Source organism: Micromys minutus (assembly GCF_963924665.1).
Source record: "Micromys minutus genome assembly, chromosome: 27".
Lineage (NCBI taxonomy): Eukaryota > Metazoa > Chordata > Mammalia > Rodentia > Muridae > Micromys > Micromys minutus.
This window is the reverse complement of record NC_137962.1, coordinates 20,782,265-20,808,563: the sequence shown is the minus strand read 5'-3', so window position 1 is coordinate 20,808,563 and position 26,299 is coordinate 20,782,265. Positions and strand designations below refer to the sequence as shown.

The 26,299-nt window shown below is 40.0% G+C and overlaps 1 protein-coding gene across 5 annotated transcripts in view; it reads left to right on the top strand.

Annotated features, from left to right (window-relative positions):
• Positions 1-4,419: 4,419 nt before the first annotated feature.
• Positions 4,420-26,299, top strand: part of LARP4 (La ribonucleoprotein 4) — a gene marked incomplete at its 3' end in the record, with an annotated part of 40,774 nt that continues 18,894 nt past the window's right edge. For 2 of the 5 annotated variants that reach the window (XM_080939902.1, XM_080939906.1), the window contains exons 1-5: positions 4,420-4,834; positions 17,358-17,496; positions 18,477-18,632; positions 21,895-21,970; positions 24,292-24,428. In XM_080939902.1, the coding sequence (XP_080796028.1) occupies positions 4,817-4,834; positions 17,358-17,496; positions 18,477-18,632; positions 21,895-21,970; positions 24,292-24,428 (526 nt within the window). In that variant the 5' untranslated portion in view covers positions 4,420-4,816. Of the gene's footprint in view, positions 4,835-5,015; positions 5,081-15,018; positions 15,149-17,357; positions 17,497-18,476; positions 18,633-21,894; positions 21,971-24,291; positions 24,429-26,299 lie in introns of those variants that run through there. The other 3 variants (XM_080939903.1, XM_080939905.1, XM_080939904.1) reach the window with 3 other exon arrangements.

The window sequence follows — 26,299 nt, the reverse complement described above, 5'->3', positions numbered from 1 at the left end:
GTGGCTGTAGAATGGGGAGGAGAAGAGACACTGGGCAGCAGGAATGTTAGAAGGAACGGAAGACATCGCTCTGCACTGAAGAATTACATTCTAGGTGTTAGAACCCAACGTCCAATCTCTTCTATCTTCCTGGACTCTGCTGAAATAGGTTTAAGCCTATATGGGAATAGTGTCCTACGAGCTCCTCATCTCCCCATAACTTTTCTATCACTTGATAACTCTGAAGGTGTTTTGAAGATCCCCAGTTTCCCTTACTGCTGTGTTCTTGTCTTGTTTTGTTTTAAGAGCCTGACAAGCTTTGGGGTCTCCTCGCTGACTTGCAAACTTGAAGGGAACATTAGGGGCTGCTTTCTACCCAAGAAGGGGTATGCTTCTCTGGGCAGCTCAGGCGTTGGGGTTATAGGTGTGCATGACCATGCTTAGCTAGGTAACTTTACAAACGGAACCAACATTAGAAAGAAAGTTGAGTCCCCTCCGTTCTTCCCAGTTTGTGTTGCCTCCTTGATCCTAGTTCAGAGGTAACGGTGAACATGGATTGGCAGTGCCAAACCCCGCCTATCTTTACGTGGTTTTTCTGTGTTAATGGTCTCATCCACTTTATAGTATCATTTGATAGATTCTACATATTTTTAAAAATGATTGCCCTGGAGTTTAAGCGCTCCACAAAAACTTGCTAATGTGGATTCCTTGTTGGAAACATTGTAAAATTAGTCCTGGGTTGAGTCCTCTCAAGACTTCAACAGAGCACAAACCAGGTGCTTCAGTTCATAGGGAGAGAGAAGCCAAGTCATGAAGTAGCTGCTTTTCCTTCCTTTTCCCTCCTATCCTTCTGCACACTATCAGTGACTGAGCGCTGGGCTCATGCAGGCCCCACAGGCTCTCGACCACTGAGCTGTACACCCGGCTCCGCTCCTCTGGGTTCGCAGTAACTCTGTTGTCCAGACTGGTCTTGAGTTTCATTTCTTAAAATTACATACTACATTGACTGATTTTGATTTGTGTGTGTGTGTGTGTGTGTGTGTGTGTGTGTATAAAGCTTTTGGGAGTCATTTTCCTGTTGTATGGTTCCTGGGGACTTGACGGGTGACCATCTCACTGGCCAAGGTCTTCCTGCTTCAGACCCCAGGTAGCCAGTAAATTAAAAAGTTAATAAACACATACAGATCAAATGAAAAGTTTCTCTTTAAGATGCCATTGTCAACTAGGAACAGTGGCTCAGACATGTAATTTACACTTGGGTGTAAAGGCTGGAGGACTGCTGAGAGTTCAAGTTCATCCTGGGTTGCGGAATGAGACCCCACCTCATAAAAAAAAAAAAAGAAAGAAAGAAAGAAAAAAAGAAAGGAAGAAAAGGTTGTGGCACGTTTCTCTGTCCCCACATAACTTCTTAAACGGCACACCACTGAAGAGGAGATCTCTCCTTTTGTGAGCGCTGGTTGGTAATCTCGGGAACATGCCATGGAGCTGGCTTCTGTTTCCCTTGCATTTCCGATGCTTTTCTGCTATTTATCCTGGAGAAACTGCCTGGAAGTGGATCTCTCGCTAAGCACATCTGCTAACATCCAGAGCATTGTCTGCGGCTGCTGACTTCACCCGGGACCCCTACAGCCCTTGTTTTCTCTCCTCTCTTACAGATGATCATGGCACAGACTTTACTAAGGATGTTCGGAAGACTCAGAACTTCCTACCCTTGTCAAATTACGAAAGTCTTAAAGCCCTTATATGTTACAGAGAGAAAGGTACAACTCTTCCGGGAGCTGTTCACAAAGCTTGTCAACTGAAGTAACTCAGTACTATTTCTCTCATTCTGGTATCTTTCCCATGCAGCTTGGAATGAACTGGCAACTGGATATGAAGCCTTTTAAAGGCAAGTTTTAAAATCCTTCCCTTTCAGTTTGAAAACATTTGTTGAGATACTACTATGTTGCTGTGATTACCCTAAGCCAAGAAGACCATAGCATAGAATTTTCATGAAGAAACTAAAAATGTCATGACTTGGAGGTAAGTGCTAAAGTTTCTATCCTAGTGGGAAAGAGTTTTGTAAATATAACTTATTTGCCTGAAGTACGTGACTCTGAGGCTTGCTGCCTCTATTAACCTAGGCTGAGTCCTGTCGTTAGCATGCGCACAGTCTTATCTAGGCCTAGAGTGTTCTCAGCCTCAGATACTTGCTCTGAATAAGCTCACCCCTTCCTAGTTCTTTCTGAGTTTAGGGGCGCTGGTTAACTCAGCTGTTTTGGTTTAAAGTCCTCTCCATATTGACTGATTCAGATCGACTTCTCTCCGTTTCTTATTGATTACTCTGCTTGGCCTCAAACTCACTTTGCCAGCGTGCTCTAATCTTCTAACTCCTCATTCTTGGGTTAGTTGTCTTCACCTGTGTCTAGTTCGTTCTCTCTCCAGCCTGTCCGGGCACAACTGTCTCAGTAAAGCTGCCCCCTTCCTCTTTCTGCATTGCTTCCTCAAGTTGCTTCCCTTTCTTGACTGTTCTTGAGAGAACTGGACATGTCCTATTCTGTGATTGTCACTCTGTCTGCCACTCAATCAGACATCACTTTCAAACTTGAGTGCTTCGACAAACTAACTTTACCTTCACTGTTTAGGATTAAAGGTGTGTACTAAGGGCTGAACGACACCACCACTAGGAATGTGTTTTGTTTTTTTTTCCAGTAAATAACACAACCTCGGGATTCACAGTGTGATCAAATATCTGAAACTAAGTTTAATGGGAGTCGGGCTGGAGAGATGGCTCAGTGGTTAGAGCACTGACTGCTCTTTCAGAGGTCCTGAGTTCAATTCCCAGCAACCACATGGTGACTCACAACCATCTGTAATGAGATCTGATGCCTTCTTCTGATGTGTCTTAAGACAGCTACAGTGTACAATGTACTCACATACATAAAATAAATGTTCTAAAATTAAAATAAAAAAACAGTGGGAGTCTCCTGGTGAGCCAATTAAGGAGGCTCTAAAGCATAAATATCAGCAATTAAATTAATGATGAAAATAGAATTTGGTATCAATGTGAAAAAGTCTCTCTCTCTCTCTTGTGAGGCAAAGCAAAGGGGATTATATGGATTAAGAAAGAAAAGTTGGGGCTGGGTGTGGTGGTGCATGCCTTAATCCCATCACTAAACAGGCACAGGCAGGAGGAGCTCTGAGTTTGAGGCCGACCTCAAACTCACTACAAAGTGAGTTCCTGAACAGCCAGGGATACACACTAAGGTGTCATTACAGGGAGGGGAAAAAAGAAAAGAAAAACACAGAAAGGAGAGAATTGAAAGGTTAGGCCTGGAGAGATGGGCCAGTGGTAAAGAGCACTTGTGGCTTTTGCTGAGGACTCGGGTTCAGTTCCCAGGCATGTGTGCAGGCAAATAACCATCCATGGGAGATGAAAACAAATCTTTACGAAAGACAAGGGGAAGACCTTGGGGCTGAAGAGAAGATCTGGCTATTAAGAAAGCACCCACACAGGATGGCTCACTACCACTGTAAATCCAGGCCCAGGGGCCTCTGTGGCTGCTGGCCTTCAAGGGCACGCCTTTCACGTGCACATACTTAAACTCAGATAACACATAATTAAAGATAATAAAAGGGAATCTTATTTTCTTAATGGAGAGCAGGAGAGATGGCTCGGTGATTAAGAGCACTGGCTTCTCTTGCAGGGGACCTAGGTTCAATTCCCAACAGCGACATAGCTGCTCACCATCTCTAACATTCCCCATTCCAAGGGACCTGCTGCTGCCTCCTTTACAGGCAATCTTCTGGCCTCCATGTGCACCATGCACACACCTGGTTCACCAACATATACAGCATTTAATTAAAAAAAAAAACTGAAAAAAAAAGGGATTAGAAAGCAATCAAGAGTTAATGAAAACGAAAACCTCACTTTAAGGTGTTGTCCCAGCAGTCAGTGGGCAGAAAGGAGTTCAAGGTTAGCCTGGTCTAGAGAGCGAGTTCCAGGAACAACCCAGAGGAACCCTGTCTCAAAAAACAAAACAAAACTTTTTAATTAAAAAAAAAATGCTTGAAACTGGAGCAAACGAGACCGGTAAGGAAAGAATAACTCCAGTAAAATATTTAAAATATTTGTATACTATTTATTTGATTATGAAAACACCAATAAAGAAGAGACTTAGGCTAATTATTATTAGAAGTGCATTGCAGCACAGCGGAGCGTCATTATGTTAATGAAGACCTGATCCCAAGGAGCCTGAGGCAAAGTTCTATTAAAGTTGTATCTAAGGGAATCTGATTCAGCCACAGTATGTATATATAGTATCTTATCTCCCTCTACTTTTTTTTTCTTTTACTTTTTTGCGTTGGAATTGGGGAGGGTAGTCATCAGCAAGGGCGGGCGCACTTTAATCGGAGTAGGTTTTGAACTACGAAGCTGCGCTAGCGTTAGGAGCGCGTTGGTCAGCTTGTTGTTAAGAAGTAAAAATTGCGTCGGTGAGCGTTTTACACAACCCGTGGCACAGACGGCGCGGCGTCGAGGGCGTCTGCCCGCTCGCTTCGTGGACCGCACACTTTCGCTTACGCTGCCAGAGAAGACCCAAACCAGAGCGAAGCACGCAGAGAGTGGGCGGGACCTCCGCTCCGGAAGCAGTTTGCCTCCAGAACCGGAAACAGTTGTTCCTTCCAGGGAGGCGGGACTGGGCGGGTCAGGGCGCAGCGGCTGACGGCGGGGGAGGAGCCGGGTCCACTGCCGGGTGGAGGGGCAAGGCGAGTGTCCTTATCCTACCGATTGGGGCCCGGGCCTGTGAGCCAGTTGGAGTCGCGGCAGCGTGAACGATCGGGCTGAGCAGAAGCAGACATGTTGCTCTTCGTTGAGGTGAGTGGCTTAGGTCGTCTGGTCCGGCTCTGGGAAGAGCTGAAGTGTTAGGGGCGCGGGCCGGTCCCACCGCCATGTGACTTTCCAGGCCGTACACGCCGCGGAGCCCGCCGAGAGGCTGACACAGCACCTGGGCCGTGCAGGCCTGCAAGCCCGGCCGTGCGCTCCGCTCGCCTGAGGAGGCGGTGGGGGTCGAGGCCCGCGGCGGCGGCGAAGGGAAGGCGGCGTGTCGGGGGCTGGGCTGAGGTGGCGTGAGGAGCCGGGGGAGATCAGGGTGTCCCATATGGAGCTCCTGAAGGAGGCGAGCGGGCGGGGGCGGGGGGCGGAGCCTGCGGAGAAAGGGCGATCAGGTGGGCGCGTTGGGGGGTGAGGGAGGCCTCGCGGGGCCGCCTGGGACGGAGCGAGCAACATGTGGGAGCGCGGGAGAGGGGGAAATGCGGGCGTGGTGGGGTTTTGTCTTGTTAACTGGGGAGGGGCGTGTTTTTTTTTTCCTTCGAAGAGAGTTGAAAGCTCTCCCGCCTCACCCCCGACCCCCAAGCTTCACCAAAATTTTGTTGGGTCGGGCTCGCCATGTCTGGAACGTTCTGTGGGTGAAAGCGAGCGAGTGCGAGCGGCGAAGCCCCACAGGAGTCGGAAGCCTTGAAAGGCACCGCTCTGACCTTTTGTAAAAGTTACTTGGGCTGCGGCTGCGTGGTGCGGGTTGATTCCGCGAACCTGTTCGGAGCCAGTTACAAGGAAAATTACAAGGAGAGAAACTTAGGGAAAGCCGGGTTTTGTGGTGGTGTTGGGTCGGTGGGAATACTGTTTCATTGGGCCGTCTACCGTCCGCCTGTTTGAGAGTTCAAGGTAGTGATTACCTGTCTTAGACAAATAATGAAGTTTAATTTCTCTCGTTTCTGTCCTGTTGTGTTGAGTGAGCATCAGCTGACTGCCTGGCAAATGCTTTGAGTAGATTCCAGATCATATTGTTCTTACATTGTGAAAACGTCAATCCAGCAAAGCTGCAACTTTGCAACTTGGCATTTGTTAACTATGCCCATAAAAAGAATCTTTTCATGAGGGAAGGAATCACAGGTTGTATAATGGACTTGGAAGCTGAGGCTAACTTGGCGGAGAGTGTTCTGAAGTGGTGGTGGTCTTATTCCCTGATAGTCTGGCATAAAATAAGCAATTCTTTTTATTTTCATTGTGTATATTCGTTGTACTTGGTATTGTGTTACATAAGGATACTTTCACACAAACATGTGTTTTGTTATATTAAGCAAATACCTACTTATCTTTTATACTCTTGTTTTCCCGCATTACTGTTCTACCTTCTACCCTCCCTTGGTGTTTATGTAGTTGATAAGTTTGGGATCCTAAAATTAGGCGTTAAAGACGCTTAATTATTGTATGCCGAAGGTCAATAGTATGTATTCATTTGAATACTTTAAGCAGACTACTAAAAGTTTATACAGTGGACTCATTCTATTCATATAAATCTATCTTTTTAAGTAAGAAATAAGATTTTGTTGTAAGCAGAGCTAGTTTGCTTTAGGAATTACCATGCTGTGCAAATACTAATTTTTTTTTTTTTACCCCTGAGACAGGGCTTCTCTGTGTAGGCCAGGGACTTACCCTGTAGACTAGGCTGGCCTCAAACCCAGACATCTGAATGCCTCTGTTTCCTGAGCCCTCGGATTAAAGGCATATTTTTGAGTTTAGACATAGTGCATGCCCTTGCCTCCCAAAGTGCTCAGATTAAAGGTGTGCACCTCTACTCCTGCCTTTGCTAATGAATATTGATGCTGAATTATTACTGTTTTCTACTAAACTACTATGTAAATTTAGTTAATATGCCCGCTAGTCACTTTAGGCTCAGTTTGCCATTTTCTCATATGTAGTTTATTGAAAGTTAATGTCTTGAAATACATTAAAATCAGTTAGAATTCCGAGTGGTGCACACTTTTAATCCCAGCACAGGTGGGTTAGGCTGGCCTGGTGTATAGATCCATTTCCAGGACAGCCAGGGCTACATAGAGAAACCTTGTCCTGAAAAACCAAAAAAAAAAAAAAAAAAAAAAAAGGCCAAAAACCACAACAACCCTGATTTTTTTTTCCTACCACATTAACAATTTTATGATATTTTGATAATGGCTTGTTCAATATAATTGATTTATTTTATGATCTTATACATTTCATAGCTTAAATTAAAGACGACTTTTTGTGTATGGTATATGTGTTACCACAATGTACATGTAGATCAGAGGCTACTCTACAGTGTTGTTTCTCTCCTTCCACCTTTATGTGGATTCTGGGAATAAAAAAAAAATTCTGGGGAGATGGCTCAGCAGTTAAAGAGCATTGGCTGCTCTTCCAGAGGTCCTGAGTTCAATTCCCAGCAACCACATGGTGGCTCACGACCATCTGTAATGGGATCTGATGCCCTCTTCTGGTGTGTCTGAAGACAGCTACAGTGTACTCATTTAAAAAAAAAAAAAAAAAAAGACAGACTGCCTCTGCTTCCCTTTACCTGATTCAGCTAATGGAGACTGAGGCTGAATTCTAACTTTCTGAGAGGGAGGAGAGCAAGTAAGCATGTAAAAGTAAGGTGAGGAAAACACCTAAGAATGAAAGGGGTTACGAAGGAGGAATTTTAGAATGTGCAATCCTCTTTAAATTCTGAGTTCTAGGATGTTTGCTCTATGCCCCTCAGCTCCCCCACCCCAATACTGATGATTGAACCCAGAGCCCTGTGGATGTTAGGCAAGCACTCTGCCACTTGGTATCCCAACCCTTAACTTTTATTTATTTTTTTAATTGCCTCATTATGTAGCCCTGGCTGATTTGGAACTTGCTATGTAGATTGACCATGCTCTGCCTATCTCTGCTTCCCAAATCAAAGGTGTGAGTCACCACTTTCCTTCCCATAAAATGCCCTTGGCGTTTTAATTACCACTAAAATTGGATTTCTCTCTATTTGAATTTTTCTCTGATAATATTAACCACTTAATAAGGGGGCACTGATGTTTGTATACCCTCAGTTGCTTGAAATACTCTATGTTTTTTAAAAATTGGTTCTGGTAAGTTTATTAATTAAAAGTTGTTTGTGGCAGAATCGCTATAGCCCAGACTAGAGGCAATTCTTTAGAGTACCAAGTGCTGGGATTACAGTCAGGAAAAACTGACATTCATGTTTAATGTTTAAGTTTCTATTAATTTATAGTACAAATTTTAGTTGTACTACAGGGGTCAGGACAGTTTTTCGGGAGTAGGTTCTGTCCTTAAAATGGGCCTCAGGGTTCAAACTCGGGAAGTCCGGCCATTTTGCAAGGTCCTTCTTTGATATTTTTAAGGACATTCACATGGTAATGTAACATCACTACATCTATCTCTGGAACTCATCCAGTTTGTGAAATTGAAGCTCTGGAAACATGGTTAGGGTGCTTGCTACCCTTCCAGGGACCCAGGCTCAGTTTGCTGTACCCACATCTGGCAGGTCACAACCCCTGCTCTGGAGGATCTAGTGCCCTCTGCTGGCTTCTTAGGGCACAGAAACATACATATAAATAAAAGCAAATCTTAAAAAAACAAGAAAATCTGAACCCATTAAACAGTAATGCTTCATTTTCCTGTTGCCTCAGATTTTACAAAATTTGAAACATTATAAACTTTTTCTAGCTCAAGTTTAATGCTCTTTCAGATACTAACATTTTAAAGACCATTAGCATTATGTGCTGTGATGGTGTATGCCTTTAATCTCAGTGACTCTGAGGCCAGCATGTTCTACACAGTATCAGGACAGCCAGGTGTACAGAGAGGCCCTGACTTAATAATTAAAGCAATTTTATGCTAATTAAAGGTGATGATACACCTTTCCCTCCCCAAATTCAGTACTTGCTATTTTACAGTTTACATAGAGTTAATGTTGAAAATTGATGTGTGTATATATTTGTAGGTTTTATGTTTTTTTTACCTCACTCCCCATTGTACTCATGTATTTATTTTATGTGTGTGCATATGCATTTGTGGAAGCCAAGATGGATGCTGGGTGTATTCTTTCAATTGCTTTTTACTTACTTTCTGAGACACCGTTTCTCACTAAACTTGTAGCTCACCAATTTGGTTATGGTGGGTGCCCAGCCAGCTCTAGGTATCTGACTTGCTTCAATTCCTTAAGACTGGGATTGACCTACCAGCCCCTTCCTCCACATTTATGTGTGTACATATACATGTTTGTTCACATTTCCTTTCTTGTGCTGTTACATACCTGTGGAGGTCAGAGGACAGGTTGCAGGAGTCATTGCTATTCTTTAATCATCATGTGTATTCTGCATCCATCAAAGTGGCAAACAGATCTACCTGCCAAGTCATCTCACTATAGTGTAGTTCCAGTGGCTTGGAACTTGTTAAGTAGACCAGGATAGCTTTGAATTCTGTCTCCAGAGTGCTGGAATTAATAACACAAACTAATATGCTGTCCCGTTTTGTTTTATTTTTGAAGGCAGGTTTTTGTTTTTATTTTGAGACAGGGTTTCTTCTCTATGTAGCCCTGGCTGACCTGGAACTCACAGAGTTAGTGGACCACCTACCTGCCTCTGCCTCTGGAATGCTGGGATTAAAGGTGAGCACCACCATGACCAGCTCTGTTTAATTTTGTTTAATATAGGTGCTGGAGATGGATTTCACGCCTTTATCCTTGCTTGGACAAGCACTCCACTGACTCAGCTGTTTTCCAAGCCTTAAAATTAATTTAAAAAAGAATGATTTAGAGGAAGAAAGTGCATGAACAGATAATGAGTATAATTAGTCTTTTTCTTTCTGTAGGATGGGCCATCCAGTCAGAGTTTACATGTTGAGCAGACATTCTGCACTAAGTAGCTCCAGCCTCTTTATTGTGAGAAGTTTACCAAGAAATTTTATGAACAGTTGGTTTTTGAATGACATGGCTCATCAGTTAGGAACACTAACTACTCTTCCAAAGGATCCAAGTTTGATTAAGTCTAGTCCCAGGGGTTCCGGTGCCCTTTTCTGCCCTCTGCATACTACATGCCATGGTCACAGATACATGTGTAGGCAAAGCATCTGTATAAACAAAATAGCTTAATTGAAAATTTTAAGGAAAGATACAGACATCCCTTGGTGCTTCAGATTATAAAAAACCAAGTGCTGAAAATGCTGATTCTAGTCACTTTAGATTTTTTTGGGGCTGAAAGAAATTTTTGGTACTAGATAAACATTTGAAGTCTACAAACTTTGATTTTCTACTTGGAGCTTAAAACAAGATTTTGGTGTAGTTGCAAATGGAGTCTAAGTCTGTGTTGAGTGGGGTATGAGGTTAATGATGGTGAGAAACTCATCAGTCCAGGTCTTTAATGTTATAAAATAGATTTTCTTAATATCTTTTCGAAAATGAAAAATGACTCTGGCTCTGGTATCCTGTAACTTGTAATTTGCTTAACTTGTTTTTTATAAAACCTAATATGAACCAGATTCATAATTTTTGTTTTGTGTTGTACATTGTTACTTTTAAAAAAGATTTGGAAATTATTGCTGCAAATGTTAACTGCAGGTGACAAATACAACCTCAATAAAACTTCTGAGCCTCAAGTTCCTATCTGTAATTTGTTCCTATCTACTGACATGGTTATATTTATGATGTTTCTGTCATATGTATTAAGTTGTATAATACGTTCTGGTAAGAGGTTTGGTGAGTTGTTATGTGGATATGTTAGTAAATTGTTGATTTAAAAAAAAAAAACCACTGAAATCTATAGGTTTTTAAACAGGGTCTCATTATAGTCCTGGTTGGCCTCTAAACTTGCTGTATATCAGGGATTAGCTTGAACTCCTGCCCTCCCTCCTCTCCCATTGCTTGGATTGGCTCTTGCATCACTACTTAGACTTCTTTTTCTTTTTTAGGAGAAATGCTTGAGGGTTTTGTCTGTGTGTGTGTGAGTTTCAGGATTTCTCTGAGTTAACTAAGACCAGTCTTGAACTCATTGGGTAGCCCAGGCTATCCTCATCAGTGTCCTGGGAATAAGAGATCACAGATTGACACTACCAGTTTACAAGCAAAGGCTGTAGCTCAGTGAGTTTGTCACATAAATCCCTGCATTCCATCTCTAGTACTGACAAAAACTGAAGATTATTGCATTGTATTAAAATATACATTAATATGTAAGAGTTAAAGAATGCAAATGATATAACTGCAGATAGAAGCTTGGGCACCAGCCTTTATTTAATTCTATCACTCGGGAGGCAATGGATCAAGTGGGGTGAGACCTGGCTTTGAGGCCCTGGGTTCAATCCCCATGTAAATCTTGCATGTAAAAAAGGCAGGTGTTTTAACCAGCATGGTGGTTGATACACAGGAGTGTTGTAGCTACTTGAGACTAGGAGCTTTGCCTGAGCCTCTGCAGTTGAGAGCAGCCTGGGCAACACAATGAGACTTTCTTAAAACAAAAAGTAAGAGCTGGACTCTTGACCAACAAATTGTGCTTAGATTTGGTTATTTTGCCTTGGGCAAATTACTTAACTTTTGCTTTGCAGTTTTCTGTAAGTTAAGGATTATATTTAACATATATATATATATATATATATATATATATATATATATATTATGCCTATTTAAACTGATTAAGAGGAGTGACAGGCCAAAACATTTAAAATTATAGGGACTATGTAAGTGTCTGCAGCCTCAGCATATGTTCACATGTTCATTCTCATTTAAAAGTAAGAGAAAGTTTGCTAACTTAACATTATACATCAGAGATTAAAAAATACCTTTGTTGACTGGAAAGACTGGACCTGGGTTCAATTCCTACTCCCACATGGTGGCTCAGAAACTATCTATAACTCAAGTTCCAGGAGATCAGGCACTGTCTGTCCTTTGCAGGTACTGCACATATGTGGTACACAGACCTTGTGACTCCTGTGTTCTAAGTATTCATGTATTCTTCAAGGTGTTAGAGGACAGTAATATACTGACAAGGTCACTGCCACTGTAGTGAAGCTCACAGACAGAATAAGCATTTTGTGGTAGAGGTTAGATACTATTATAAAAATACTATGAATATTAATCTTTAACTGAAATTCTATCCCTGGGATAGAAATGGTCACTAGTCTGAATTGACTTCTACCTTGGGGACCCTGGATCTTATCTGGTTGCTATTTTCTGTATCCATTTTTGCTGATTGTTAGTCACTTCAGGTAAAATTGGGGTTAGAGGTCATTTGCTTGGAGAGGAGAGTTATATTCCTATGCAGTATAAAACTTAGGTAACATCAGTTTATTGGTTTAAGAGTGTAAACTTTTCAGACTTGACTACCAAGGTCCAAATACTGGCTTTTTCTTATTAGCTGTCTAGCCCTGCTTACCTTACGTTTACCTTAAAAGTAACATTTCTTAGTGGAAGATAGTCATTTCAAGGATTAGAAGTCTCCATTTTTCGCTTCCTCACATTCACTGACCCAGAATCTTGCCTTTGCTAGCCTAGCATTCCTTTTGTTGTATCTACTGGCTGTAAGCTCAGAGCAGTCCTTCTGTCTTAGCCTCCTGAGTGCTAGGATCGCAGGTGTGGCCATCACCTGCCCACACAGCACAGACATTTTAAGCTGCTACTCATTGCTGACAAAATTGATTTCTAAGACATTAAACTTTGTTAATGTCTGTTATTGGGTCGTTGTATTCTAACTTTATAAATTATTGTGTGGGTTAAAACAAAGCAGATAGAATAGTCCCTTATGACACTCAACAAGGGTAGTTTTTCCAGTTGAAATGTCTTTTAAGTTTTACACATCCTTTTGTTTTTTGAGACAGGGTTTCATGTAACCCAGGCTGACCTATAACTATTCCTCCTCCTCCACCTTTCATGTGCTAGCACTTCAGCTTTATGCTGCCACACCTGGCTCTCAGAATACAGTTTGGGTTTTTGATTTTAGGGTTTTTTTTGTTTGTTTGTTTGTTTGTTTTTTTGTTTTTTGTTTTTTGGTTGAAAAGTAGTTTTGCCATGCCTTTAAAAATGTGTGTTAATACACGAGTGTTTAAGTTTCTTTTGCCATTTTTATGTATACTTTAAAACATCACATTAAATACTATAAAAAGTGAGATTTTACTTGTCAACTTAGAAAAACATTAAAGTGGTGTTAAATGTGGGAAAATATAGAAAAGCACAAAAATGAAGTAAAAGGTGCTATTGCCCAAGGGAAGGACTAATACTATTTGGTTTGGTCTCTGAGTCTTCCTTGTACATGTGCATTATTCTCATACAATTGAGATTTCTATAAGAATGTCACTTTCATTTTTATACAAAGGCTTTTGTGGAAAATTTTTCATATGCACTTAATATTTTCTCCCATTTGTGGATTTATAGGTGGTCTTATATGCTTCATGCATGGTTTCATCTGGGGCTAGCAACTTCCAGAAACAGTGTAGGGTAAACAACAAACTGACATCCATACTGCTCAGAGCCACACCTGGCTTTAAGGCTCTGGTATATTCTAATACATGTGAACTATAGTTATTAACTGTAGGTAAACGTTGCAAACGTTTGCCGTTCTAAACATGAGTGAGCATTGTTGCTCACTTGGTTTTTGATGCCTGTTCTTTTGTTTCTTTTAGTAAATCAAAGAAGTAGAATTTGTGGCCCAAAGAATGTATACATGTAAGGCTCTTAGCACACATTACTGGTTTTGTGGAAGATGGTGTGAACGATGGGAGTGTGGCTGGTTCTATGGAAGGTGGTGTGAACGATGGGAGTGTAGCTGGCTCTGTGGAAGGTGGTGTGAACGATGGGAGTGTAGCTGGCTCTGTGGAAGGTGGTGTGAACGATGGGATGCACTGCACTGTTATCACGTGGCAAAAACTGCTGAGTCCATGTGGGAGGCCAAGGCAGGAGCTTCCATAAACAGTAAAATTATATCTTAAAAATATTGGAGCTAAGTGAATAAATAAAAAAAATAAAAATATCAGAGCTATACAGATGACTCAAGTTATGAGTGTATACTATTCTGACAGAAGACCCCTCATCCACATCTGGTGGCTCACAACTGCCCATACTCCAGCTCCAAGTGATCCTCTCTGGACTGTGTTGGCACCTACACTCATTCACATACACATCTATACAACAGACACATACATAATTGAAAATAAATCTAAAAAGCAAACAAAGCTGGGCAAGGTGATGCTTTCCTTTAACACCAGCAGATAACTTCCACATACACACCTTGGAGCACACATATACATATATAAACATACATAACAATAAGCTTGTTTGAGCAGGCCTTGCTAGCATGGAATTCTAGACCAGGCTTACCCCAGTTTACAGAGATCAATCTGCTTTTGCTTCCCAAGTACTGGGATTAAAGGCATGTACCACCATACCAAACTAATATTTTTTTTTTCAATTCAGTATGCTTTATAAAAAAGTATATGGGATGTTCATATTAAATACTTTTCATGGATTAATTATCTGTTTACCTAGAGACAGGGTTTTACTCTGTAGCTCTAACTGGTCTGAAACTCTCTCAAGCATTGAAATTAAAGGCTTGTACCATGCTTGGCTCTACTTGTTTGTTTGTTTGTTTTAGAGACAAGGCCTTATTTAGTTAAAGCTGGCCTCAAGCTTGCTCTATAGGCAAAGCTTTTCTTGTGCTTCTTTGGTTCTCCTGCTTCCATCTTCCTAATGATGCTGGTCTTACAGGTAAACCTCCATGTCCATTTTTTTTTAAAACTCAATCCTGCTGGGGGCAGTAGTGCACACTTTAGAAGCAGGTGGATCTCTGAATTGCAAGCCTGACTTGGTCTGTGTAGTGACTACCAGGCTGGCATGGTATTCACTACATAGACCCTGTCTATAAAAATCTAAAAAAGAGTACAGTTCTTCAATTTATAATTCACATTCAGTTAAGAAAATTAACCATGATTATTCATGTGTGAGTTTTGAATTCAGATGTGAGTCTAGAGTATCGATCATGTCATATTTACATAGTTACTAAGCTACATTGAGGTGGCTGTTTTTAATTGTCTGCTATCTGTTTAGAACTGAGGATAGACATGAAGGGGGAAAGGAATAAAGTGTGTAGCACAGTTTTCTTTGAAGGCTTCAAGGTCTTGTGATGTAGCTCAGTGGACTGTTTGCCTGGCATGTACGAAGCTTACATTACTTATACAGATGTGCACTTGAGAGGCAGAGACGGGAGCAGTTCAGAGCCTGGCTATGTGAGAAGAGGCGAGGGAAGCAGCAGTGTGGTCCAGAAGGAAGAACAGTGTGGTGTGGAGGTACAGAGCTGGAGGACAGTCTGGGCTACACAGTACAACCTTAATCTTACCATGGTAAGAAATCAAACCAATACATAGCTCATGGTAATGGGAGTGATAACACTGGCAAAATTTTAGTGTTAGTTGAGTGTTGTTTACAAACAGGAGACTTGGGATATCATAAATTTGTCATAGTTCTGCTATCCAAAATTATTCTATAACTAAATTCACAATCACTAATCAACTCTTAAGCAACTAATGGCAGAGTGGTGGGGAGTACTTAAGAACTTGCTCTTAAAATATATGAATTATCTTAGACATGGAATATGGTATGTCTGGTCCTTCTTTCCTCCAGACTTAAAATTAAACTTAGTGTATAGTGTGTGGGCAGCATTTAATTGTGTGCACATATGTGCCATGATACATGTGTGAAGGTCAAAGGGCAACTTGGTGTCAGTTTTCTTTCTACTTGTTTTATTTTGTTGAGACAGTGCTTTTTTGTGTAGTCCTAGCTGACCTGGAACTTACTCTGTAGACCAAACTCAGTAGGCCTCACATTCAGAGATCTATCTGCAGAAGCCTCACGAGTGCTGAGACTAAAAGCATATGTCACCATCACCAGGCCTCTCTGCTTTTATGTAGTTTTCAGGGATCAGACTGTTGGGCATGACTAATGGTGTACCTCATAGCCCATCTTGCCTGCCCCTCATAACCTTTCAGGGGCTGGAGGGATGGCTCAGCAGTTAAGAGCACTGACTGCTCTTCCAGAGGTCCTGAGTTCAATTCCCAGCAACCACATGGTGGCTCACAATAGGTGGTAATAGGATCCAATACCTCTTCTGGTGCGAATGAAGAGAGCAACACTGTACTCACATAGAGAAAATAAATAAAATCTTTTTTTAAAAAAAGTAAGCAGTTAAGAAAGACATATGGTGTCAGGCAGTGGTGGTGCATGCCTTTAAAAGCATTTGCCACTAAGCCTGACTACCTGAGTTTCATCTCAAAGATGCACACATGGTTGAGAAAGAACCAACTTCTTGCATGGTATTCTCTGATATCTGTGCATACACGTATAGTAAATAAATACACCTTTAAAATTAGAAGGGGGCTGGAAAGGAGTTTTGTTGTGAGCAGCTCATAGCCTCTGCTGGTTCCACATCCAGGGAATCTGATGCCCTCTGACCTCTCTTGATACCTTCATACCCACACATGTGCTGTACACAATCTCATGCAGCCTCACATAAGTAAAAATAGTAAGTTGTAATAATAATACTGATAATAAAACCACCAAGCAAAACACTTTTGACTTAAGATCAATCTGTCACTACTTATTTATAAAAGTGATACATTCTGAAAACATCTATAACCAAAAGTATGGCTTTTTGATACAGACATATGGATAAGTTAAATTTTATGACATCTTCAAGTAGGTTGGGGTAAAATAGTATTTTCTTTATTTTTTGTTTGTTCTTTTGAGATAGAGTTCATGTAGCCCAGCCTAACCTCAAGCTCGTTGTGTAGTTGATACCAGCCGTGAACTTCTGACCTACCTCTGCTTATGAAGTGTGGGATTCTGAACATGCCTCCACCTGCTAAGGCAGTATTTTAAGAAGGGCTAGGCTTGCTAGTATACACCTTGAATCCAAGGCTCGCGTGATACAAACAGGCACATTGTTAGTTCTAAGCCAGCCTGGGCTTCATAGTGAGACCCTTTTTCTACAAGACAGGTGTTTTGTAGAGTTATATATTTTTTTATTACATAGGTAGCCATATTTCATTATTTTTATCAATTATTTTTAAAGTTTTATATTTTCAAACAGATGATAACTAGCATTTGGTTGGGTGTAGACGTGCATACTTGTAATTCTGATGCTTAGGAAGTAGATAGACTGACACTTGAACTGCACATAGGCTTGAGCTATGTAGTGAGACCCTCTGGGGGGACATACCTATGTATCTAATTACAGTCTAATACTTATGTACTACTTATCTATTCATTTGTTCTTTTTTTTTTTCCAAATTTAAGTAATAGAAAAGGGGGGGGGGAGGCTGGGTCTGGGGAGATGGCTCAGGTTAAGAGCACTGACTGCTCTTCCAGGGGTCATGAGTTCAATTCCCAGCAACCACATGGTGGCTCATAACCATCTATAATGAGATCTGATGCCCTCTTCTGGTGTGTTCTGGTGTTACATATGCTGTATAAATACATAAATCTTTTTTAAAAGAAAACTTTTAAAAGGGGGGGCTCTGATCTATATTTTACACAGATTTTTTGATTGTTTAGCAGGTGACATCTAAAGGCACAGGTTTAAATCCTAATGCCAAGGTATGGCAAGAAATTCCTTCTGGAAATCCAGATGGCACTCCTGTAACTGAAACACCTTGGCATGAAACTGCAGCCACATCTGGATCTCACCCTGAGGGTAAGTCGAAACTACTTATTGGAAAGATTGCATATTGGTTAAATGTGTGGTCAGATCAACTCAAACAACTTTGAAATAAATAATAGCCTTTTGTTATTTGATGTGTTAATGTTTGTGCTGCACAAAATGTAAGAAAAGAAAATTAACTAAGGAAGACAGATTCACTTTGGCTCATGAGGTTTTGGTTCATAGTAACTGAGTCCCATTACTTTTGGCTTTGGGGGAGACAGGATATGACTGGGAGTCTCCTGAGGGAGCAGAGTTGCTCCTGTCTTGGGGCCAGGAAACCTAGAGCCCGGGAGAAAAGAGCTGAGACACCTTCCTTCAAATAGGTTCTACCTCTTCAGGTGCCATCATTTCCTAATAGCTTGTAGGACTGTGAGCTGCTCAGCAGATTACTGTGTGCACAGTTAGAATTTTACTAGTGAAGTATATCCAGAACTTCACTGTACTGACGGCCAAGCTTCTATCTTGAACACTTGAGGGCTTTTCAGAGCTAAACAAAGATTTAATGAAATGTATTTATGAATGTTGAGCTTGTATTTGTATATGCTTTTTTATGCCTTACATGAGCAGTCAGTAATTTCAAGTACTACGTGTGCTTCTGGGTCAGCATCTGGCTCATCTGTAGTAATCATTTATTATTTCTTACAAGATTAGTTTGGGTCGGTAATCAGTGACTGGCCTTGGGCAGTTAACCTCATTGAGCTTATTTCCTTTATCCACAGAATAGAAATAATAAAAAGTAATAACTGATAGCAGCATATAATGTTTTCAGAAAGTAAGCATAGAAATCATGCTATCATTTGAATACATAGAGTGCTAGCACACCCACGATCAAAAGGCCTTTTCTCTTCTTCAGAAGTAACTCTTAACTTAGGCCATCAGACATTTCCCCAATGGTACTGTTCTTTGGAATCTTTTTTAGAAGTCATGACTCAAAAGTTGCTTCCTGTTTACATTCCTTCTCTTGAAAACAGGCAATACAGAACTTTCAGAAGAAATGTGTAAGGAATATGAAGTAATGTATTCTCCATCTTGTGAAACCGCAAGAAATACTGCAGACATTGAAGAATCAGCTGATGGAATGATCCTAGGACCTGAAGACCTGAGTTACCAACTATATGATGTTTCAGGTAACCTTTGTTATTCTGTTGCTAAAATGAGAATTTAGTATCTTTCATTCATCAGTTCAGTGAACATGACATTGGTCAGCTTGTTTTCTTTTTTGAAAAGAAGCTTATATCAAACAACTGTTAGGTGTTTATTAAAAATGCCATTGGCTAGTACCCAGACATAAAATTTGTAATTGAGAATCTTTTGTAAAGTCCTATTAAAGAAAAGTGAAATTATCAGGAGAAAATATTTAAAGATCCATATTTCAAATTAGTTAAGATTATTATTACAAGTTGAACCAAGTGCTCTACAGCTTTGTCAACATGAAATTTATTTTTAAGATAAGTGCTTTATTTCAGAGATTTATTTAAAAAAAAAAAAAAGTAAATTGGGTGGTTGTAGTTCATGACTGTCTTTAATCCCAAGCAGATCTCTGAGTTTGAGGGCAGCCAGGGCTACACAAAGAAACTCTGTCTTGGAAAATAAAACAATAACTTGTGTGTGTGTGTATGTGTGTGTTTGTGTTTTAAATGGGCAGGGGTAACTTCACTCCTAATCTAGCATCTCACTGCAGGTAAGGAAAATGACTATTGATTTAGTTAGCATTTGGATAGGAGTTCTGTATGGAAGATTGAATACACAGGTGAAAATGCTCTTGGGGTAATTGTGCTTTGCCACTCTGCAAGTCTAAGTTTCTTTTCCAGAGCCCAGGTTTAGGAATACAAAAGAACTAACCCTACAGAGTTGTCTCTAATATGCATACTTAAACACACACCAGTACACTTTTTTTCTAATGATATGTACATGTATATGTTCTAGATACGTGTGCCTGTGGAGGCCATAGGGCTGCATCTCCCTAGAGCCCAAGTTACTCTTTGTTGTGTGCCCAGCTTAGGTGCTGGGAATCAAAACTGGGTCTTCTGCAGTAGTAGTTCACACTCCTAATACCAAGTTACCTCTTCAGCTTGTAATGACTTTTTTTTTTTTTTTTTTTTAAGAATTACTTACTTATTTTATGTATGTGAGTCACCAGAAGAGGACATCAGATCTCATTACAGATGGTTGTGAACCACCATGTGGTTGTTGGGAATTGAACTCAGGACCTCTGGAAGAGCAGTCAGTGCTCTAACCACTGAACCATCTCTCCAGCCCTTGTAATGACTTTTTAAAAACAAGATTCCACAGGGACTGGAGAGATATGGCTCATTGGTTAATAGCACTCTTCCAGAGGACTTGGGTTTGATTCTTAGCACCTACATGGCTGCTCACAATTATCTAACTCCAGATCTAGGGTAGCTGATATCCTGTTCTGACCTCTAGTGGCATCAGGCACATGTGGTATGAAGGGATACATGTAGACAGAACATTCATATACATAAAATAATTATGTAAAATATTTAAATATTGCATGTACATGGAATGAAAATATTAATTAGTAAAGTTAATTCACTAATTCTTGAATAGTAACAATTTTTTAATAAAATTATATACATTTTATCCAGCTCCATACATCTGCTTGTCTGTATATTTAAGTACAACTATTAGTCATTTTTAAAAAAGATATTTTTATTATTTATAGTGTTTTGCCTGCATGTATGTCTGCACACCAGAAGAGGTCACTAGATCTCATTATAGATAGTTATGAGGCACTGTGTGGTTGCTGGGAATTGAACTCAGGCCCCTGGAGTGCAGCCAGTGCTTTAAACTTAAGCCATCTCTCCAGCCCCTCTACTAGTCGTTTTAAGAAGAGAGAATAGTAGGACTTCGAGGTGCTCAGTGAGTCCTGAGCCCCAGTGCCCACATATAAGCTCAGCACAGGGTAGGTTTGAGTCTGTAGTCTAGTGTTGGTCAGCAGACACAGGCAAATCCTGCCAACTGGTCAAAAATGGAGTCCAGGTTCTGTGAGAGATCTTGTCTCAGACTGAGTTTGAGAATGATAGATGACTTCTGCATGTATGCACATGGAAAGTTGATGTGTGTGCCTTTATATACACCATACATAAACACTTTATAAGAAGATGACATATGCTTTTAGTCTTTAATATTTGTATGAGATTCTAATAAAGTTCTGATTTTTTTGCACTCCTTTAAAAAGAAAAAAAAAGCTTATGTTCTATGTTTAAGGCCAGCTTCGGTTACATAGCTGAAACATAATCTCAGGACTTGGAGGTAGAGGCAAGAGTCAGGAGTTCAAGGTCATGCTTGCCAACATACTGAGTTCCAAGTTGGTTTAGGCAACATAAAATTCATGTCTCAAAAAATTAAAACCAGAAAAACTGTATGAAAGGAGTTTAAAGAGTGTGACTCATACTGGATGTATTGCTTGTCAAAGAACTTAGACAAATATCACACTTTAGTGTCGACCTTCAAATTTACATCACGTTAATTGTGTTTGGGGTTTCTTGGGTTTTTGTTTTGGATTCCCATGGAAGAGTTAGATAGTATGTTGTTTGGTTTTGTTTTAGAGACAGGGTTTCTCCATGTAGTCCTGGCTGTCCTGGAATTCACTCTATGCACCTGGCTTCCCTGAGTATGCCAGTTGCCTGATTCTGGTTTTCACATTTTTACAAAGAGATTGGGGTGATGTTTAACATCATAGTAGCCAAATGTTTTTATTGTTAATGGTCCTTTGAAATGTTTTGTGTGTGTGTGTGTGTGTGTGTGTGTGTGTGTGTGTGTGTGTTTGTGTGTGTTTGGGAGGGGGGAGGGAGAGGGTAAGGGGAAGAGATCAATCGATTGATCCATCTCCACCTTGGTTTTTGAGACAGAGTCTATCATTTGCTTAGGACTGACCTATTGGGTTACGCTGCCTGGCTAGTGAGCTCCAGGGATCCTCCTGTTTTCACCTCTCTGTTATGGGATTGCAAGTGTGCAGCAGTGGTGGCAGCATGTCCGACTTTTTTATGTGCATTCTGGGGATTGGACTTGGGTTCATACTTGTGTGGCAAAGCACTTTTCCAGCCCTTAAATATATGAGCCAAGTATGTGGCACTGAATATTAAATTCATTACCACACACATGCTAGATGAATATTCTACTACTGTATTTTGAGATTATAGTTCTAGCTCAATAAGATAATTCTTCAGTCAATATAAAATACTTCCCCAAAAATATAAGTTGAAAGAAATTAGACTTAATTTAAAAATACACTTTTGTATTAAAAAATTTTGTATTTAAAAAATTACATTTTAATTTGTGAATACTCTGACTTCTGTGTGTACTATGTTTCAGCACCTATAATAATGTCATCACTGTTTTCTCCCTCTTGTTTTCTACCATCAGGAGAAAGCAGTTCGACAATTTCTACAGAAGATTTAAAAGAATGTCTGAAAAAACAATTGGAATTTTGTTTCTCACGGTACAAAGTCTTTTTAATTGATACTCTTTGTCTTGTTTTGATGAGTAGACATAAGATGCCTGTGGAGTAGGAAGTTATTTCCTTATGTGGTGGGTTTTGGTGTCTTTCTTGAATGTCTTTCTTAACTAGCCTATGTTTGGATTTGTATCTCTTCCCAGCAGTTAGTGAAGTTTCTGTTGCATACTTTTCCTAGGATTGTATTTACTGATTTTTCCATAAGCATTAAGTGGACATAATTTTTTAAAACCAGTAGAATAAAATGAATGAAAAATGTCTCAGTTTGCTTTTAGGAGTTGGCTTTTCTAACTTTTGAACAGTGATTTTAGCAAGACCATTAAAAAGACAGGCTGATGATCAATATTAACATTGGTTTCTCTTAAACATAGTCTTTTTGGGCAAATGTTTCAAAACGGTTTTATAGGTGAAAATTGTATAGAAATATTTATTGTTGCTAAGCACCATAAAATTTCAGTACATTGTAACACACATACACACACCCATTTCTTTTTCTTTAGTGGTGCTGAAATTGAAACCCTGTGCCTCGTGGGTGCCAGGCAGGGCCTCAGCCACTATGCTGTGTCCCAACACTAATTCCACTGAGTTGTCTACACACATGAAAAGCAATAGACATTTTACCACAAGAAACTCACTTCTTTTTCTGTGATTTTGTGTTTGAGATGGGCTTCTTATGCAACCCACGCAACCCTCAAATTTGTGAGAAATTCTAAGAACTGGAATTATAAGTATGCCTGGTCACAAATAGCTGAAGTAATTGATTATAATCTAGTTGATGTTCTTTCGATGACAAGGGCTGACCTGGAATTCACTGAGCCTAGCCTGGTCTGGAATTCTCAACAGACCTTCTTCTGAATTCCTAGTTTTGAAATTAATATGAATAATTCATTTTCTATAGCATATTTTAGTAATTAAGGTTCTTACATACTTGTTACTTAGGAGCTGCTTCTGTTGTCTTGTCGTCATGTCTCTTGCCTCACAACATTCCCTCCCCACTCTGAATTTTAGTTTTGAATTTTAAACATGGTTTCACTGTGTGTCTCTAGCTGTGGCCTGGAACTCACTATTTAGCCCAGGCTGGCCTTAAATGTACAGTGATCCTTGTGCCCCTGTCTCCCATGAGCTGGGATTATTAAAAACACTTCAGTAATTTTGTCTTTGAAGCTTCCAAAGCTCTTTCTCTCATGTCTGCAGAAACAGTGTTTGAAATTTATGTAGCTTTTTTAGTTTCTGCAATAAGAATGATTGTTCATGATACTACTTCTAGTCATCTTGGCAGATATCAGTTGTAGCTTATCAGCATCACCAATATATGTGATACTCCAGGTTTGTGAGTAGGAAGTCTTAGGTGTACTATCAGTTTTATTTACTTTGGACAATTATCATTTAAAATACTTTGATACTGGTTGATAAAGAATTGGGATGCTAGGAGGCTGGGAAATAGCTCATTGACTGCTCTTTCAGAAGAGTTCAATTCCCAGCACCCACATGGTGAGAGATCTAATGCCCTCTTCTGGTGTGTCGAGAACAGCTACAGTGTACTCATATAAGAATAGGGATGCTGTGAGGTTACAGTTTTTTTAATTGTTCGATTGTTTATAGACACCTGATTTTTCAAGTTATTAAGTAATTTTTATTACAGTGATGTTAATGTGTTCTTTTATGATGAAAGGAACAAATCTTTTATTACCCTTCACCCAACAAATAACTTGCCACCTTTTAGTTTTATAAACTAAATAGAATAATAACTATCTTGAGTTGAGTCTTTCTTTAAAGGTCTTTGAGCATACCTTTGCCCATAACAAAGACTTTTATCTGTGTGGGAATTTTGCCTGTGCATGTTTGTGCGTCACATTCATGCATTGCCTGCAGAAGCCAGCAGAGTGTCAGCAGAGTGTCTGATCCCCCGGAGCTGAGGTTAGCAGGTGGCATGAGCTGCCACATGAGTACTGAGAATCAAACCTGAGTTTTCTGGGAAATGGCTCCCTGCTCTGAGCCGCTAGGACATCTCTACAGCTTCCCATAAGGCCTTTAAAGTATCAACCCTTGAAGCTCTTTCATGAAACCTATAATCTGCCTAGGAGACACAAAACAATAAACATTTGGCTAGCGTATGTTTAGGTGCTGATTATGATGGGCAAAAAGTTAAAAGAAGGGAGAGTTTTTATTTAGTATATATTCATAATTCATTTTAGTGTTTCTACTATTGTTATTTCTCTAGACATATTGATAAATGTGAATATATTTTTTGCTTTAGGCACTTTTTAGAATTGTGTGTTATAATTGGTTCTGTTTCTTTCTTTCAGAGAAAATTTATCGAAGGACCTTTACTTGATATCTCAAATGGATAGTGATCAGTTTGTCCCAATATGGACAGTTGCCAACATGGAAGAAATAAAAAAATTGACTACAGATCCAGATTTAATCCTTGAAGTACTGAGATGTATGTAAAGTCAACTTTTTATTTCTGAACATACAGGGAATTGTTTTAAGTGGCCTTTTAGTCTATGTACACTTGAATAGCAGCTTCTATGTTGATTCTGTAGTTTTTTTATTCTTGTTTACATAGCAAATGTTAACAATTAACTTTCATCTTGTAAGAATCCTGACTTCACAACTGTAATAAATTGTGGATAATAGTTAAGACAGGCATTTCCTTTGCTTGATAATGAACTTGTCCCTCCTTCCATTTCTACCTGTTCTCTTCACACACACACCCTAGTTAATAAGGTCTCATATAGCTCATGATTGCTTCAGATTTGGTGTCTTTCAGCCCTTGCCTCCAAACTCTATATGCATAGATGAACACCACTGTGACCTTTCTTTCTGTGTAGCCTTTGTTGTCTTAGACTAGGATAGCCCGGAACTCAGAGGCTGTCTGCCTCTTTCTCCCTGGCGCCGAGATTAAAGGTGTGAAGGAACCACTATGCCTGGCTGTGGACTTAATTCTTAATTGGTTGTCTCGGGATTTTTATTTATGCTTCTTTCTGATTTTGTTGTTTTTTTTGTCTTATTGAAAGCGTGTTTCATAGTTGTCTGTGTTTGCACAAGTGTATGTAGGTATACAGGTATGGTTATAAAGTCTTGAGTGTTTTCCCGAACTGCTGTCCACTTTATTTAGCCCCTGCTCCCCTCTTTTTTCTTTTAAATTTAGTTTAAGATAGGCATGGTAGCATACACCTTTAATCCCAGCACTCAGGATGTAGAGACCGGTCTACAGGGAGAATTCAAGATAATCAGCTGCATCAAGACACTGTATCTCAAACTTAAATATGTTTTGTATATGTTTTTCCTGCATGTATATATGTACACTATACATGCCTGGTGTCCAAAGAGGTCAGAAGAGGGCATCAGATCCCTGTTATGAATCATTGTGAACCACTCTGGGTATAGAGATCAAACAGGAATCTTTTGTAAGTGCAACAAGTACTTTTCTTTAACAGCTGAGCTGTCTCTCCAGCCCCTGTCCAGTGTAGTTTTTAAAATAGGATCTCTCATTGAACCTTGAGACACTAAAATTAATTTTTGCTGGCTGTGGAACATTCATAATTTTTTGAACATCATTAGATGTTTTAATTTTAATATTAACTAATTTTTTGCTGGTATGCTTTCTGTATTCATCAATCTATTGGAATTGTTTATTCCAGTAGTGTTGATTTGTTACAAAACTAGCCAGTTGATCAGGCCAATAAGCTGGCTTAGTAGAGGTACTAGCATACACTGTGTGTGCGTACATGCACACTCCTATCTTATAAATGGGTTTGTTAACTTCCTAACTAAATAAAGACAGGATTTTGAAGTTGAGCCTAGAACTTTGTGCATGTTAAGTAAGGGCCCTATCATTGAATTATATCCCCAGCCTTCTCAGGTCTTCAGTTAATATGTGAGTGGGTATTAATGATAAAATGTGTTCACAATGCTTAAAAGCTTATATAACAAGTACGCTAGTCAATTTTATATAAGGGAGTTGAGGACTTCTATTTTTAGATGGCTGTAGCCATTTCTGAGATTCTTCATGTGTGTAGTCCTGCTATCTTAGAATTCACTCTGGAGGCCAGGCTGATTTTGAACTCACAGAAACCAGCCTGTCTCTGCTTCCCAGGTGCTAGAATTAAAGGCATGTGCTGCCATTTATGAGATTTCTTATAAATCAAAAATCATTTGTATGGATGTTATTTCTTAAAAACCAACCAGTCTTGGCTACACAGAAAGTTGGCAAAGTATCTAAAAGATGTTTTTTGGCCTTTGGTAGTGATATGTGTAAGAGCAGGTTAGAGTGAATCCTGGGCTTTATGTCCATGGCTGGGAAAGAAG